At 37.7% G+C, this 15,962-nt stretch overlaps 1 protein-coding gene across 2 annotated transcripts in view; it reads left to right on the forward strand.

Annotated features, from left to right (window-relative positions):
• The first annotated feature begins 5,467 nt into the window (after positions 1-5,467).
• Positions 5,468-15,962, forward strand: part of LOC149066697 (uncharacterized) — a 58,040-nt gene continuing 47,545 nt past the window's right edge. Inside the window, exons 1-4 of one of the 2 annotated variants that reach the window (XM_089253139.1) lie at positions 5,477-5,554; positions 9,935-10,064; positions 10,216-10,348; positions 12,134-12,194. In XM_089253139.1, coding sequence (XP_089109265.1) covers positions 10,263-10,348; positions 12,134-12,194 — 147 coding nt within the window. In that variant the 5' untranslated portion in view covers positions 5,477-5,554; positions 9,935-10,064; positions 10,216-10,262. Of the gene's footprint in view, positions 5,555-9,934; positions 10,065-10,215; positions 10,349-12,133; positions 12,195-15,962 lie in introns of both variants that reach the window. The other variant, XM_089253138.1, reaches the window with a different exon arrangement.

Raw genomic sequence — 15,962 nt, forward strand, 5'->3', positions numbered from 1 at the left:
ATTAGGCTTCCTGAGTGAATCATCCAATCGCTTTGCATTTTCGCACGTGGAAAACATTTTTTCTCATCTATTTTGAGATCTTGATTCAATTTTCTAAACATTTTTGCATTGTGAATTTATGAATAAATGATGGAAAAATTAGTTTTACTTACGCAATCGAATAAATTACGTAAAATGTGGCAGGTGCTGTTAGTGCATTCGGGTACAACCTCCGGTCCCGCGGGCGAAATGCGGCCTGATAGGTTACGTCAACATCGATAAAGGGAGGGGGGGGGGGTTCCGGGTTTGCTGACATTTGGTGATAGGAGGGGGTTGTGTTGAATGATGCTTACCTCATCTCGACCACCTTTTATAAACATATGAAATACTCTTAATGGCATCTTATTCGGTGTGCCAAAAGCAAGAAAAATCTTTCGTTAATTTGTGGGCACCTGAACTAACATCCCCCCCCTACTGATTAAGTCCTCTAGAGCAGTGGTTCTCAACCTTTGGAAGCCCGCGGCCCGGTTTCATTCATTTTTGTAAGTGGAAAGCTCGGTCAAACACATGATTAACGGAACATGAATGGGGGAAAAGGAAAAGGCAGATCAGCCACGGCCCGGTATGAATGATGTCACGGCCCAATACCGGACCGCGGCCCGGCGGTTGAGAAACACTGCTCTAGAGCACTGGTTCTCAATGAGAGCGCTATTCTCCAACGCTAGAGCACTGGTACTGGGATACTTTAAGGGGGGGCCACGGAAGAAAATTTAGAAAGGGGCCATGACAGGTGGTTTGGAGGGCCGCAAAGAGCTGCGAAGAAAAATTAAGGTGTGAAGAAATAATTTATATGCTTTTATATTAGTGACTATACACTTACAGAATCCATCAAAACCAGGACCGTCTTAGGGCGTGGACCCAAACGGGCCTCACCGCCTAAATTTTGCAGCAGGTAGAATGGGGTTCCCCATCCTCTAGGATGGGGTTTTTCGCAGGCCCCCGGCTAGATTTTTCACATGCCCCACCTCTATATTAAATTTTAGTGTGAAAACAAAAAATGATAAAAACCATATAAGGCCCCGGGCTGCAGCTCTGTCAGTCCCACTCTTGTGAGGGGTCATGCCTAAATATTTCGCAAATCCTTTAAGTGGTCTGGAAAATTGTCGCGGGGGAGGGGGGGCACTTAAGCGATCTGTAAATGTGTTAATTAGTTCATTTTTACAAAATTAGGTTTGAGGTGGTGGGCCACATCAGATAACCGAGGGCCACATTTGGTCCGCGGGTCATGGGTTTAGCATATATCCTTGATATGGTAGGCCACAATGAATTTCTTAAAAAGAAATTTTGAGAAAAAGTTGTGCTTAGACATCAAATAGCACATTGAAATATTAACATAAATTGATTATGATAACAATTATAACATCGGCATTTTCTTCCAAAATTTTAATTTTTTAAACATTTTTTTTTGCTTCAAAAAAATATTTTTTTGATCGTCTGGGGGGGCAGACACCCCCCCCCCTTCGCGTACGTCTCCGATTCCAAGTGCCATAGGAGGTGGGAGGCAAAGCTGACAAGGGGGAAGGGGAGGGGCGTCAGAGTTTTGCTGACTTTTGCTGACAAGAGGGAGGAGGGTGAAAAATGGCTAAAAATCTGCTGGCGTAATGCCTGAACAGCCCCTTTTCTCGAATACGCCCCCCCCCCACCCCTGTGCTATAACCCACTTCGCCCCCACTCCTGTAAGTACACCTTGTGTCTTAGTAACTCTTTTAGTCACTCACATGCATGCACACACTGTTCTGTTCACATATGCCTGCTTACTGTTTTGGTAAATTGCACACGCTCTAGGCCATTGTTTTGGTTGCTCAATAACATGGTTCCTTGCAACCCGTAACTAGTCTGAGACAATCGGGGCAGTAACCCTAATTTGGTCTTCACAAAAAAATTTACACTTGTTTTGCATAATAATAACCTTTTCAAGGGGCTCCCCAAAGAAAAGTCTGCCCGAAGCCCCGAGAAAGCACCCTAGGGCACTGATTTGATCATTTACACGTTTACACATTCTTTTGGTCATTCACATGCTTGCAGGCACTCTAGATGAATCTTTTGGTCACTCACATACTTGCACATGCTCTAGGTTACTCTTCTGATTGCTCATTGACATGGTTCCTTGCTTTATGGGTCACTCTTTGATCATTTTCATGTTTACACATACTCTAGGTCACTCTTTTGCTCATTCATGAGTTTTCTCACTTTCTAGGTCAGTCTTTTGGTCATTCACACGCTAACGCACACTATAAGTCACTCTTTTCTCACTCCTGTGCTTGCAAACACTTTAGGTCACTCACTAACCCAGTCCCTCACTGTCTTGTCGACGCGGATTTATTTTTGTTTATACGAACGTTTTTTTCTTTTCCGTCCTTCTCCCATATTCAACTAATTTACTTAGCCACTCATTCCTCAAATTTTCCACCCCTCTGAACTCACTGCCATGGTCTATAGCTCGCTAAGCCCCCTGTAAATACGCCACTGGTCCCGATACCATCGAGGCATTGATAAAGTTTGATAGGCATATAGAGATGACAATTTTATTTTCCATCAAAATTTTCCCCTTGTCCATTGTATCAATGCTGTTGTGTACAATCAATGTAACAGAAGGTAAGAGAGCAGAATACACTTGCAACTAATTTTCTTGGCCACTAATACCTCAAATTTGCCGCCCCTTTGAACTTGGCTCTAGACTATAGCACGCTACCCCCCCCCTCCTCCGTAAATACGCCTCTGTCCGTCCCGCGAAAAGTGTTCCAGTAATAAAAGTATCAATCCACATAGTATGATAAGCGTCTAGGCTGATTATATTTACTTCATAAAAATCAGGATCTTTACGAGCATAGGTGCCGGAACCTAGGGGCTGAGTCCATTTGAACTTTCCCAATTAATTTTGTAAAGAGGCTGAACCCCCCTCCCCAATAATTTCTGAAAAAAAAATGCGATGCACCTTCCTCTTCCCGTATATACGGGACGACCAGCAACTTTCAGCACCTCCAATGTTTTCTTCACGTCGGCACCTCTGCTTACGAGATATCACCAATCGTCACAAAAGAAAAGATCAAAGTGCTATTAAAGTTGCCATTACAAACCCCCAAAAAAAATATATATTTCAAAGGCAAATGAAAATGCCAGTTATAGCAAAAAGAACTGCCAAAGTGTAGCAAAATTGCCACTTACACAATTAATATAATTACAGACAAAAAAATTAATAATAATAATTGTCAAAGATGAGTAAAGTTGCGAGTTCCAGCCGAAAGAATTGTGAAAGTGAAGTAAGGTTGCCGTTACAAAGTTACATAATTACAGAAATGTGAAAGATGAGTAAAAATTGCCATTTACAGCTAAAATGAAACTGCCGAATCCCTGTACAAGTTGCCAATTACAACCAAAAAAATTGGCGATGGGAATTAACTGCACTTTAGTTTGGATGATCTCCACTACAAAACTGATGGTTCGCACTTCAAAACGCTTACTTACTTATCCGTTTTACAGTGGAATACTGAATCCAACGGCGTTTTTGTAATTATTATTATTCTTATTACTAATCGTTAAGTAATTATGACATAATGAAAGTGGATTCGTTAATTAATATGCCACGCTGGGACAGCGTAATCTTATTTGAATCAGTATAAAGATAATCACTATAACGAGTGTCGGAGCCACGAATGCCCCCCCCCCCCCGTATCTCCATCTCGCCACGTTCGCAATTGGGGGGGATGGCCCTCTTAACCCCTCCGACATGTAGAGCGATAGTGCACGTCTTAAAAACGATACAAAAGTAATTGATTTTCAAACGTGATAACATGCGATCATCAGTTGGTTTTTTTTTTAAATATTAATTATGATAATTATTTAGTAAGTGTCAAGGAATAAGTGTCAATGAGTTCATGTTGGTTAATTGATTCATTAAAGACGGGCCCACCCGGGCCCGGCGCAGGGGCCTCACAAAAATTAAATGTGTTTGAAATTTCCGAGAATTCATTACGTAGGGCCTCAGAAAAATCATTTGGCCCGAAGGCCCATGGTGCTCGTAAGATGGCCCTGTTCGGAACTTCAAACGAATTGGTACATGTTGGAATGTACGTGTACGTGTGTGTGATTAACCTTTTATTACTGTTTAATGCTTGTAATGTGTAGTGCTGCCATCTATTTTTTGACACTGAAACTGACGTGTTATGATTGAATAAGTTCACCGTTGTAGGCCTGTTGTTCTCTGTGGCGAGACTTTTTACTGAGGAGGTGGGCTCTCGTTTTCGCGCCTAGATGTTGGGCATGACAGGGGTAGAGTCATAGAGCCACTACCTCCTATATACATGTATATAGGAGGTAGTGGTAAAGCTGACAAAGCTCCATCTCTGGGGCACGGGACAATTACTAATTTTTTTTTTTTTTTGCTTTTCCATGCTATAAATTCACTATACAAGTATACCAGTGAATAGTTTGGGAGGCCCTCTAAAGATTTCAGTCTAGGGGCCCCCTGATGATAAAAAAGTATGATTAAGTTTGGGGTTTTTTCGGGGCCTCTCTGGAAGTCGGGGAACGCCCACCGTTAAACCGCCTCTGTATAAAGGGCAAAACATATGAATTCAATATTACCCCTAATTTTAATTCTTGATTTCAATAAAGAATAAAAATTCAATTTGGCTCTGTTGAAATACGTGAAAAAAACGGGACGGGATATTTTCACAAAAAATATTGGGGTGGCGAATTTCGTCAAAATACGACAACATTACACGGGACATACGGTCGCACGAGATCTTTGGGGCCATTCAAGTATTACGTAAGCAGATTTTCAGCCATTTTTGACTCCTTCCCCCCCCCCCCCTGTCAGCAAAATTTCGTCAGCAGCTTAGAATATTTCATATCTTCAAAAAGGGGTGGTTGATGACGTAAGCGATCTTCAAACCCCCCTCCCCTCTCCCTCCTCGTCATCAAAAGTCAGCAAATCCGAAACCCCCTGACCAGACCAGACTCAGATTTTGACGATTGTGACTGGCCCTTAAAGTGGGCCATTAGCCAACATAAGGGCTGGGGCCCCTTGGGGAACCCCCGGTGAAAAACCGAAACCCCCCCCCCCCCGATGCTGACGTTATACTTGAATGACCACTTTTATTTTTGATTCATAGTGAAGCCTTGTCGTTACGCTTATAACTCATAGATGGCAGCATAAGTTCTGAGCATGAGCAATCCTTTTGTTCTGATTCAACAACTGACCATATTCAAAAAACAAAATACGGGTAATTTTCATGTCAAAATTAGAAAAACTCTTCAACAGTTTTAATGTAAACTCAAGTAAGCTGTCCTAAAAACTGGAAAAGAAACGGGTCATTTCCATCACAAAGTCCAAAACTCCATGAAAATACGGGCATGGTGTAAAAATTGCGTATCATATGGTCACGAAAAAAAATGCCGAAGTCTGCTTGTTTTCATCATCAACATCAATGTGATGTTTTGTTTGAAAACGCTATTTGGCGGTATTTTAGCAAATCTTGAAAATGTGTCATTGCTGAGTTGTTATTAAGTTAATGTAAATTTATTTATTATTTATTTTGATCAATATATTATTAATGGATATCATTCATTAATTCTTTTATAATGCTAGTTCATTAGTTTGTATGTTTTAGGAATTAATTTGTTGGGATTCGATTATATAATTGTGGTTTATTTATTGTGATTAGTAAACTAATTATAAAGATATTATAGTGGAACCTCTCTATAACGATACTTCATACAACGATAAATCTCTCTACAACGGTATTTTTTCTTGGTTTGCAAAGTGTTGCTATATCGAGGTTTCGCTGTATTATGGAGGAGTCGGATAAGTAGGAGTGCTCTAGTAATAGTAACCTTTGGCCAACAAAGCTTGTCTCAAAATATTTTCCCCTTTGAGCGAATTTTTTCCAAGCATTCAAAATTAATGTGCTGCCATCTGTCGATAGAAGTATGCCATGAAGTATTTAATATAGAAAAGCATGGCACTACATTTGCAAAAAAACAAATGTCAAATTCTTCCTTTGTTTGATGAAATCTCAAAATTTCCAGCGTTATGAAATTTCCGAAATGGACCAATTTTGACCAATTTACCCCACAAATATGGGAAACTTCCCTAGAGGTATCGTCACTAGAGTGCTCTATCATTGAAGAATTTAACGAATTCATTACGCTATAATTTCTTAATTCAAAAATAAATTCTATGTTCTTCCCTCGGCCCCTTCTTTCAACGAAATGTATTCTATGTCTAAAGATTTTGTAAGCGGAGTTCCGTCAAATTTAGTGATTTGAATTTTGCAGCCCGGTAGATGTTACTCTTGCTATTGCTGTCACTTGGGGGGGGGGGGGGGCATCTTGCCTCTACATCAGCGAATGCATAAATAAAGGAAGGTTTAATTGGTAATTTCCAGTGGTAGATATCCAAGATGTTCTGCATCCCCCATACAGTCACTCAGCAAGGTGCAGTATGCTATTGCATACTTAGGTTTAGTTTTATGTTTCGAGGAATCTGAGCAGACAACTGAATGGAATGGAAAAGACTCTTCACAGGGATCATTTATTCAGTATGTACACAATAAACACAAATTATCAATTATGAATGGTTAGCATTTTGATTTCCCATTCTAATGGTGAAATTGAAAAAGTAAAATTTTTAACTATTGACAATTAATCTCTAGATCACACATCACAGCAAAACAAAAAGTTTAGCTGTCACCAAATGTCCAGCTGTCCGGCTTGCTCAGCTGTATATTATATCATCATTATGATTTTTCTTTTATTTCAAAGTTTTTTGTCGATATTGAATAATAATTGATCTAGATCAATGATTCCTAACGTGAGCGTTAACACCCCCTAGGGGGCTGTGTAATGTTCCGGGGAGGGGGGGGGGTAGAAGCTACGGGTATAACATAGGATCCTATGGGTTAGATTGCATAGGGGGCAATGACAGAAAAAAATTTCTGAAGAAGGGGGCGATGGTACAAAAAAAGGTTGGGAAACTGTGATCTAGATCAACGGTTCTCAATCGGTGCTCTGCAGAGTCCCTCCGTGTGCACTTCCCAGAGGCTCTGCGGCGACTCAAGGAAAACAAAATAAATCCGTAAATTTGATAGGTAAATTAAAAAAAAGTGGTCTGCATGGGTCCGCCATAAAAATTATACAAAAAAAAAAAAGGACTCCTCTTGTCAAACAGGGATCCACCATAAAAATTATATACTGAAAAGGACTCTGCGAGTCAAAGAATGTTGACTAGAATAGATTTGGAGTGGGGGGAATTGGGCCTGTAAAAAAATTTTTAGTAAGATAATGGTTCTGTCCCATGAAATATAGAATGTATTATCATATAATGACCTTCACTTTTGCAGGGACGTCATTTCAACTTTTTCCATGGGGGGGGGGGCGGCGCAAAGAACATGTACTCAATGTGTGTATATATATGTGAATTTGTATATATATAAATATAAATTTTTTCCAAATATACATATACTTGAGACCCCCTCAAATGACGGGCCTGCCCTTATGACACATCTCCCTGGATCTGTGCCTGGCAGCGATTTTAACGATCTGTACTACTTTCGTATTTTGCTGAAAAAAATAGCCTGATGAAGAATGTGGTAAAGGGTTTAAATTGAATAGATAACTCTTATTAAATTAAATTTAAAACTTCAAAACCTTTTAAGAAAAATTTACTTTAAATCATAATTTCCATTCTGTTGCATTTCTTGAGTTTTTGGAAGATGTAACGGAATAGACAAATTAGCCTAAATTATTATTTTTCATTATAAATTTAAATTATTGATGAAAACTTTTATTATATTTTGAAGCACATTTCCATGTACTATCACTTCATGTTGATATAGATGAAAAAAAAAATCTTAATTATTTATGATAATGGACGTAACAAAATGGACATCTGACAGAGGAAAATCTGGTACTAAAGCCGTAACGTGAATATTAAGTCGTTTTGCAAAAGTCAAATCCAAAATTGTTGATCAAGCATATAAAGTAAACCATTCAATGAGCTTAAAAGTGTTTCAGATTCAATCTGGAATAAAAATACATTTCCCAAATGACCGTAACAGAGTGGACATTTTAAAATGGGACAAATTTCGGGACATAAACAAAAAAATAGTTTTTTAGAAAGAATTTTTTTTCCTTCAAAAGTTTACTGTCAGTTTTATTCATCTATGGCACGCACATATGAAACGTGATTCAAAGTTTTTGGGAAAAAAATTCCAGATTTGCACCAAATCTCTTTGTTTAACACTTTTTGGAAGCTGGGACAGCCTCATTTTGAGGTTCTGCTACAAACGACGATTTTTATAAAAAAATTAGGTACCATCTGAAACAAATTAAGAAATGTCATATGACAGGGAATCACCGTATATACAGTCAAACCTCGTTAATGAGTCACTCTCTCGAGAGCAAAAAAATGACTCAGTAAGCGGAGCAGCTCGTTAAACGGAGTAAGCCGTAGCTGTGCCAATTCCTGCCTGAGAACAATTGGAACTTCCAAAGAGTGACCCGGTAAGCGGAGTGACGTGTTAACCAGGTGACGCACTAATGAGGTTTGACTGTACTCGTGTATAAGCCGACCCCCCCCCCCCACTTCAGGACCACTAAAACAGTAATAAATTGAAAACCAGTGTATAAGCCGACCCCAAAAAATCCATGCATTTTAGAGGAAAAAAAAATTCTTATATTTTCATAGGAAATGAATAGCTCTTGCGGAAATTTATAACGGAAAATGATTCAAACTTTTTAATCCATTTCTTCTGATCCTCTAAACTCATCGTAATTCATTAGATTCTCACAGGGTGCGGCATCTTTGTTTTTGTTCTCATCTGGGCTGTCATTGCCCTTGTCGTTTTCAAAGAGGATATCATCTTCAGTTCTGTTTATCGCATTGCTGATGCAACACTTTTTGAAGGATCAGCGAAAACAGAATTCCACGCTTCATGTACCCGTTGGCACACTAGGCCAATGTCAAGTTTCTTCAAGGCACCACTTTTTGTAGTTTCTTGATCATCAGAACTCATCCACTCGATCTCCTCAAATAGTCTTTGAAAGGCTTTTTGATGCTCATATCTAAAGGCTGTGCAAACGACGTTAGCCCACCTGGCATCAAAGCCACTGATGTTTTCAATTTCTTTGCGTTGGCTTTAACATTATCGGTTCTGTGGGGTTTGAACATATCCCATACCAATAATGTGGGGGTCAATATTTTCTCATCAAAAACTGACCCGAGTATAAGCCGACCCCCCCCCCCCCCCCACCAATTGAGGAACAAATTTTTCCACAAAAAAACTCGGCTTATACATGAGTATATACGGTAAATGAATCGCTAGAAAAAAAATTAATACCAGGTAATTAATACCAGAGTGCTCTGAAATTTCATAAAAAAAATTACAAAATCTCGTAAACGGTGTGTACACTTTTTTGGGAGTTACTCATATACAGTCAAACGTTGTTAGCGTGTCACCCGGTTAACACGTTACTCTGCTTACAGGGTCACTTTTTGGAAGTCCTAATTGTCCTTGGGCAGGAATTGGCACAGCTATGGCTTACTCCGTTTACTAAGTCATATTTTTGCTCTCCCAGGAGTGACGCATTAACAAGGTTTGACTGTATTGGGGATTACTCATATATAATCATGTAATCCATTACCAGTGGCATATATGGATAGTGTGCTTGCCCGATTTGCAAGAGGACTGGGCTCGATTCCCAGTGGAGACAAGTTGACTTTTCTTACGTGATGCACCTAGCATAATATCTGGAAAAAATTGATTTGAATTTCTTTAAATTTTTCATCGTCACAACTTCCTCCCCCATGTAGGGCTGGACGAATCCCAGACACTAGCAGGTTGTCATGACAATTAAAAAACTAGTATTGACACCTTAAATTTTCTTTTTGTAGTTTCTAATTTGCAGGCTGAGATCAGCACAAAGTGTTTGGAATTTATAGCAGCATATCTGCCAACGTGAAAGGGAGGTCACTATGCCCTGAAAAAGCCGAAGGAAGCATTATTTAAGACCCTTTTCTTCGGGTATAAGTTTTTTTCCAGCACCTAGATTTTTGTGATTTGTTCGACTCTGCCCTTATGTTTCTTTCCCTATGTCCTTTTTAACAAAGGTTTTTGATGGCAATAATTTTTTTAAACCAATGATGATTATAAATTTAAAAATGTCGTTTTACAGCATTTCTATTTGTGGAGTGCAATTACATTGACATCATACAGTGGAAGATGCTTTGGTCAAGTGAAAACGATGGAAACTTGTTCAACAAGTCGTTGAAATTTCAAATTGCAAATGTTCAGTCGGCCGATATAAGGTTAGAGTCAAACAGTTTTTTTTATATATTTTAATGTGTTTGCTATATGTTCATATATATTTTATATACAGGGTTATCAGCGAATAAGCCTTCATTTCAAAATTAAATATCTCTACAACAAAGATCAATAGAATTATGTGGTAAAGGGTACGTTTATTAGCAAAACTGTAAGAATGTACAGAAATTTCAAAAATTTAGATTTTATTTTTTTTATTTTTTAAAATTTAAAAAAAAACAAAACTGGAGATTTTGGGGTTCCGAAAAACCTCATTTGTGTGAAGAGAAACCACTGCATTCGCCCAAATTTACTGCATGGGCTGCGGTATGCGCCATGTGTGCTGACAAATTGTTCCAAAATTGTAACGTAACGTTCAGTAGTAATCGTTTCTCGCATGAAGAAGGGGCCGATAATGCCTCTGGTGCATACCGCAGCCCATGCAGTAACTTTAGGCGAATGCAGTGGTTTCTCTTCACACAAATGAGGTTTTTCGGAACCCCAAAATCTCCAGTTTTTTTTGTTTTTTTTTTAATTTTAAAAAATTAAAAAAAATCTAAATTTTTGAAATTTCTGTACAACATTCTTACAGTTTTGCTAATAAACGTACCGTTTACTGCATAATTCTATTGATCTTTGTTGTAGAGATATTTGATTTTGAAATAAGGGCTTATTCGCTGATCACCCTGTATATAGCTCCGTATTCTATTTTTTTACAAATCATGTGCATGGGTACTTACATAAAACAAATTCTATTGACAAGATTGTTTCGTATGCAATTTGTGGATGTGTTTCTGACTTGCATTATGTTGCTTAATGTTTTTCACGAATTCAATTGGTTTTTGTGAGAAAACGAGCAAACTTAATATTTTAATACAAAAAATAAAGTCGAAAGCCTTTAAGTACTTAAAGCCTTATTATGTACCAACATAAATATCAGCCCTAATGATATTTATGTCGGTACAACATCTCTATAATTATTTTGAATCAGTAATTAGGGCATGGACTTCAAGGATTTATGCAAAAAATTACTCTTCTGTTTTTGAGTCAGGGAAACTCCAGTGCCTCGTTGTAATGCATTAAAAATACTTAGGGCAGTTTAGCTAAGTTTAACTCCCTATATTTTTCTGCAACTTTTCCATGCACGAAATCTAGGAATAGAGCAGCTTTCTTTCTGCACTGTATCTAGGGCTTAAGTTCAGGTCTATATTTAAACTGAAGATCTTCTATAGGCTACTTCTTTTAATCGCGAGCCTATACCACATATCAACAACATGCATGCCATACTAGGTTACTTTTACTTAAATATCATTGATGTTATGTAAAGAAAAGACAAAATTTAAATTTTGTGATTTAAATCAATGATATTTTAAAAAAGAAATCAAGTGATTTTTATCATGAGTTAAATTGGCGTGACCTGTGTGTCAAACTGTGGGCAGTGGTGCTTGGAAACAGCCATATCACTAATCATAACTCTTGAGTGTCGAAAATAAAGTCATCAGTTTCGAAGTTCAAATTCATCTCACAGGCCAGTAACTAGGCTGGGGGCAACCAGGGCACCACCCTTAGGCCCCAAGTTGATTGGACCTCCACAAAAAAATTTATACTCATTTTTCATAATAGTAACCTTTTTGGGGAGGCAAGAAAAAGTCTGCCTTCAGGCCCTGAAAAGGCACGCTGTGGCCCTACAATACAATACAAATTGGTTTATGTTATCATATGTTGTTATTTTATTTTTTTAATTTCTGAGGTCATTATGTGTAAATACAATAATATATTTTCATTTATAGGACAGCAGAGCTGTTGTTAACTTTGGAATGGCAACCTCAGTCTGCTCCCATGCAAAGAAAAGTGAGTTCTGTTCTTTTGTTACTCCCGATGCAAGAGTTAGATTATATTATTTAATCTTTATAATCTTGATCTGAACGTACAACTGTTCCAATGGATAGAAGATTTTCTAATAAGCTATAAATGGTTTGTCCATTTTAAAGGTTATAGCTCCCCCATTTGCCAGCATAGATTCGGATACTCTTAAGGGATCAGTACGCTCACCATTATTGTTCTTCCATATCAATTCTCATAAACGATCTCTCAGCAACCCCACACTGCACTGCTAGATTCTTTTCCTATGATTGTGTAATTTACTGTATCATTAATCAAGAACTTAATCCAATTTCCATCTCTGACTGGCATCGTGGCAAATGCCTCTCAACGCAACAAAAACAGTTTTCATGAGAGTTTCTAAAAATATTTACTTTCGAATTTTCATATGCTCTTATTTATTTATTTATTTCATTTATATATATGGCGGTGGCTCATATTTTTACAACATTTTAAAAGTTACATAGGATAAACACTGAGACCCATAAAAACTAGATTTAATGAACATGCTCGGTGTGTTAAAAATTAAGAATGTGAAAAATCGACCATTGCTGCTGGCAAGAGGGCCATAGATTCAAATTTCAGGAAGCGAGAGTTTTTCACAAAGTGAAATCCACGCCCGATTTAGACTTTTACGAAGGCACACATATCCGGGCCTTCAAAAATAAATTAATAAATGACAGTAAATCAATACCACTAATCGCATCGCCATGGCTTAAATTCATTACGAACAGGAATTTAAAGAAAATTCAAATAAACCAATCAGCTTCATTTCGTAAGCAGCCAATCAGGTTGTTGCAAAAGACTTACACGCAGGTGCTTCGCTTCATTCTTGCCATAAGGTTTGACTTGAAGAGACGTATTGTTTTTTCCTTTCTGCTGAGTAACTGAGATTGAAGATTTGGTACGCAATCCAAGTGGGAAACTCAATCAGCGTGATATACTTATCCTATGAAGACGACACCCATAGCGTGCCAAAATGCATTAGGAATTTTTTAGTATTTCCTGGTATTTTTTTGGCGTATTTGTTGCCGATTTTTTTTGAAAATTTCCTAAGTCGGTCGTATATCATTTGGAAATCTCACCATTACACTGCATAGCTGCCAAGTCTCCCGAATTTTTCGGGAATCTCCCGAATTTTAGCTTCATCGCTCAACCTCCTGAAAAGTTCTTAAATCTCCCAAATTTTTACGAAAATCACAAAAATCCCTAATTGTCCCTAAAAATTCCCTACTTCGTTAAAAAAATCCCCGTTCATGAAAACAATCCCTAAGGAATTTCTTGTGGGGCATGAATTTTTTTTCCCCTTTCGAAATGACGTCACAGGTCGTAAATGGGGAAATTCCCTTTTTAAGGAAGTTTTACAAACCCTCTGATGGTAACAAGAAAGTTGTTTGTCTCATCGTGCAGGGAAATGGCTTAGCAGCCAATAGTCCTGGATAATAATTGAAGATTATAGTGACGCGCATATGGTCAAAATTTCTTTTGTTGAAGTTACGTACGTGCGATATAACAAAACATGAATACTGATGAACAAAAACATAGTTCATCAATTTTAAAGATACTTATTCCGATGAATTTCCTTTCATCAAACGTTCCAGAAGAGGGCCGACTTTTCCTTTTTGTACAAGTTGTGTTACGGACATAAACATCGGTCATGGAAAGACTGCCATCATCACTCGTGAAATGGAAAAAAAAAAAAAAAATCAAGCAAGTGTCTTAGTCAGTGTTCTTCAAAAATTGACGCTTTTTTCCTTCATCTTCCGATGATTTTGGGGTCATTTGCGCAGAATGTTTGTTCACAGCGTTTCTGATTGAACACAATATTTATTTTTACATCATTGAAGTTTTGGCCTCCAATTTCACTTGTTTTTTGCGTAGGAATTTCACATTCCCAAGGGTTTTACTTCCATGTGTGTAAAATCCCTATTTTAATTTGACTTCAGTTTTTGAGTAGGGATTTTATTCCCTATGCTTTAACTTTTATGTTTGGAAAATCCCTATTTTATTTGGAAAAATCCCTATTGTATTTATTAGGGAGTGGTTTTAGCATAAAATACGGGTTTACGCGAAAATCTCCTGAATTTTCATTTTTAAAAGTTGGCAGCTATGACACTGATTTCTTCCATAGAAAAGCCTGCTTTACCGAAAAATTTTGTTACAATTTCAGAAAGCAACTGTTCACTACATATGGCATTTCAAAAACCACAGCATCAAGTATGGCAATGGTTTTTACGAATCTAGGGGTGGGTGAAGTAGAACTCGCATTGGCAAGCATTCATTACATTAGATTGAATGCTTGCATATATTTCGATAGAATTACTATGATTTGTATGATTCTTTGGGTCAATTGTTCATGAAACAGTTGAAGTGTTTGTGTGAAATTTTCCGCTAAAGGGTAAAATTTTTCTTTCCGTTTCCGCGTTAGACAGGTCCCGTTTAATCCAGGTTTTTAATGTGTATTTTGGCATTGAAATCACGGAATCAATATTTTTTTCTGTTGAAGACAGGTTTTACTGTATTAAAAACCTAATGTTTCTGTTTTTTACAAGTTATTTCAGGTATTTTTCGAATTCACTTTCGAGAAATTTGATTCAGAATGTTTGTCCTCAGCCACCTCTTTCGGCATTTTTCCTGTTGTGGCATTGTATTTGTATAAACAATTGCAGAGGTTGCCTGGATTTGCCCTCATAAATTTTTCTAATAAGGAAAGAAATGTTTGAGATACAGAGGAGTATACCACTTTTTTTTGGATGGAATTAAACATTGCCTATAAGGAATTAACATTGTTTACTATGTTCCAACTTCAAGGCGTTTGAGGGTCACCCAGAAGTTGTCAGATTATCCCTGTGGTGGTCGAGTGGTCGGAGTGATGGACTCGCATCGCAATGACCCAGCATCGAGCTCCACAGTGGTGGTCGGCTGAAGTGGGTTTTCTGTGGTTCCCAATTTTGAGGACCAATGTGAGCAGATCTCCCCTTTTAAAATGTCTCGCCTCAGAAAGCACAGGTCTACAACTGTACATTATTCATTCATTGCATTTGACTCATAGTTAGAAAAATTGATGGCAGGTGGCAGCATTGCACATAACAAGCATCCCCAAAGCAGAATATGACAAATGTGAGACGTACGTCGCAGAACAACCAGTGCTGTTGCAGAACAATCTGGAAGAATTTTAAGAAAAGTGTAGAAAAACGCTATTATGTAGATGCACATTTTTATCGCAGAACATTTTAAATCAGCTGAGGGATCGTTGCAGAACAACGCAAAACATTCTGCTTTGGGGACAAACATTACACAGTAACAAACTTTACAACTTTCCACAGTGTGTGTGGACGAAAATAAAAAAACTCTCAGCTCAGTTGTGATAACATGAAAATAAACAAACAAAGCCCAAAATTTTTGCTCGTAATGAGAATCATCACTTGAATTTTTTTCAAAATGTGTGCTTGATGGAGCTGCAAAATTTTAACATTCTGAAAATTACCTATAGCTGAAGGCCAGCCGAATATAGATATTTGTGAATGGCAGGTTCAACACTTGCATTACAAAAATAAAAAGCAGAGGCGTGTGGAAAAAAATAAACAAGAAAATGGTGAAGCTTTATAAACTTTACCTAGTAAAATCTAGTAATAACAATTAAGGAAAACATCTCTTTTAAACTATCAAAAATAAATTCATAGAATTATAAAATTACGTGAAACTGCACAATTGATGACTTAAAATTACAACATGGTT

This window comes from Pholcus phalangioides, unplaced genomic scaffold, assembly GCF_987345545.1.
Source record: "Pholcus phalangioides strain wild (caught in Gottingen) unplaced genomic scaffold, Ppha-v1.0 ptg000032l_1, whole genome shotgun sequence".
NCBI classification, from domain to species: domain Eukaryota; kingdom Metazoa; phylum Arthropoda; class Arachnida; order Araneae; family Pholcidae; genus Pholcus; species Pholcus phalangioides.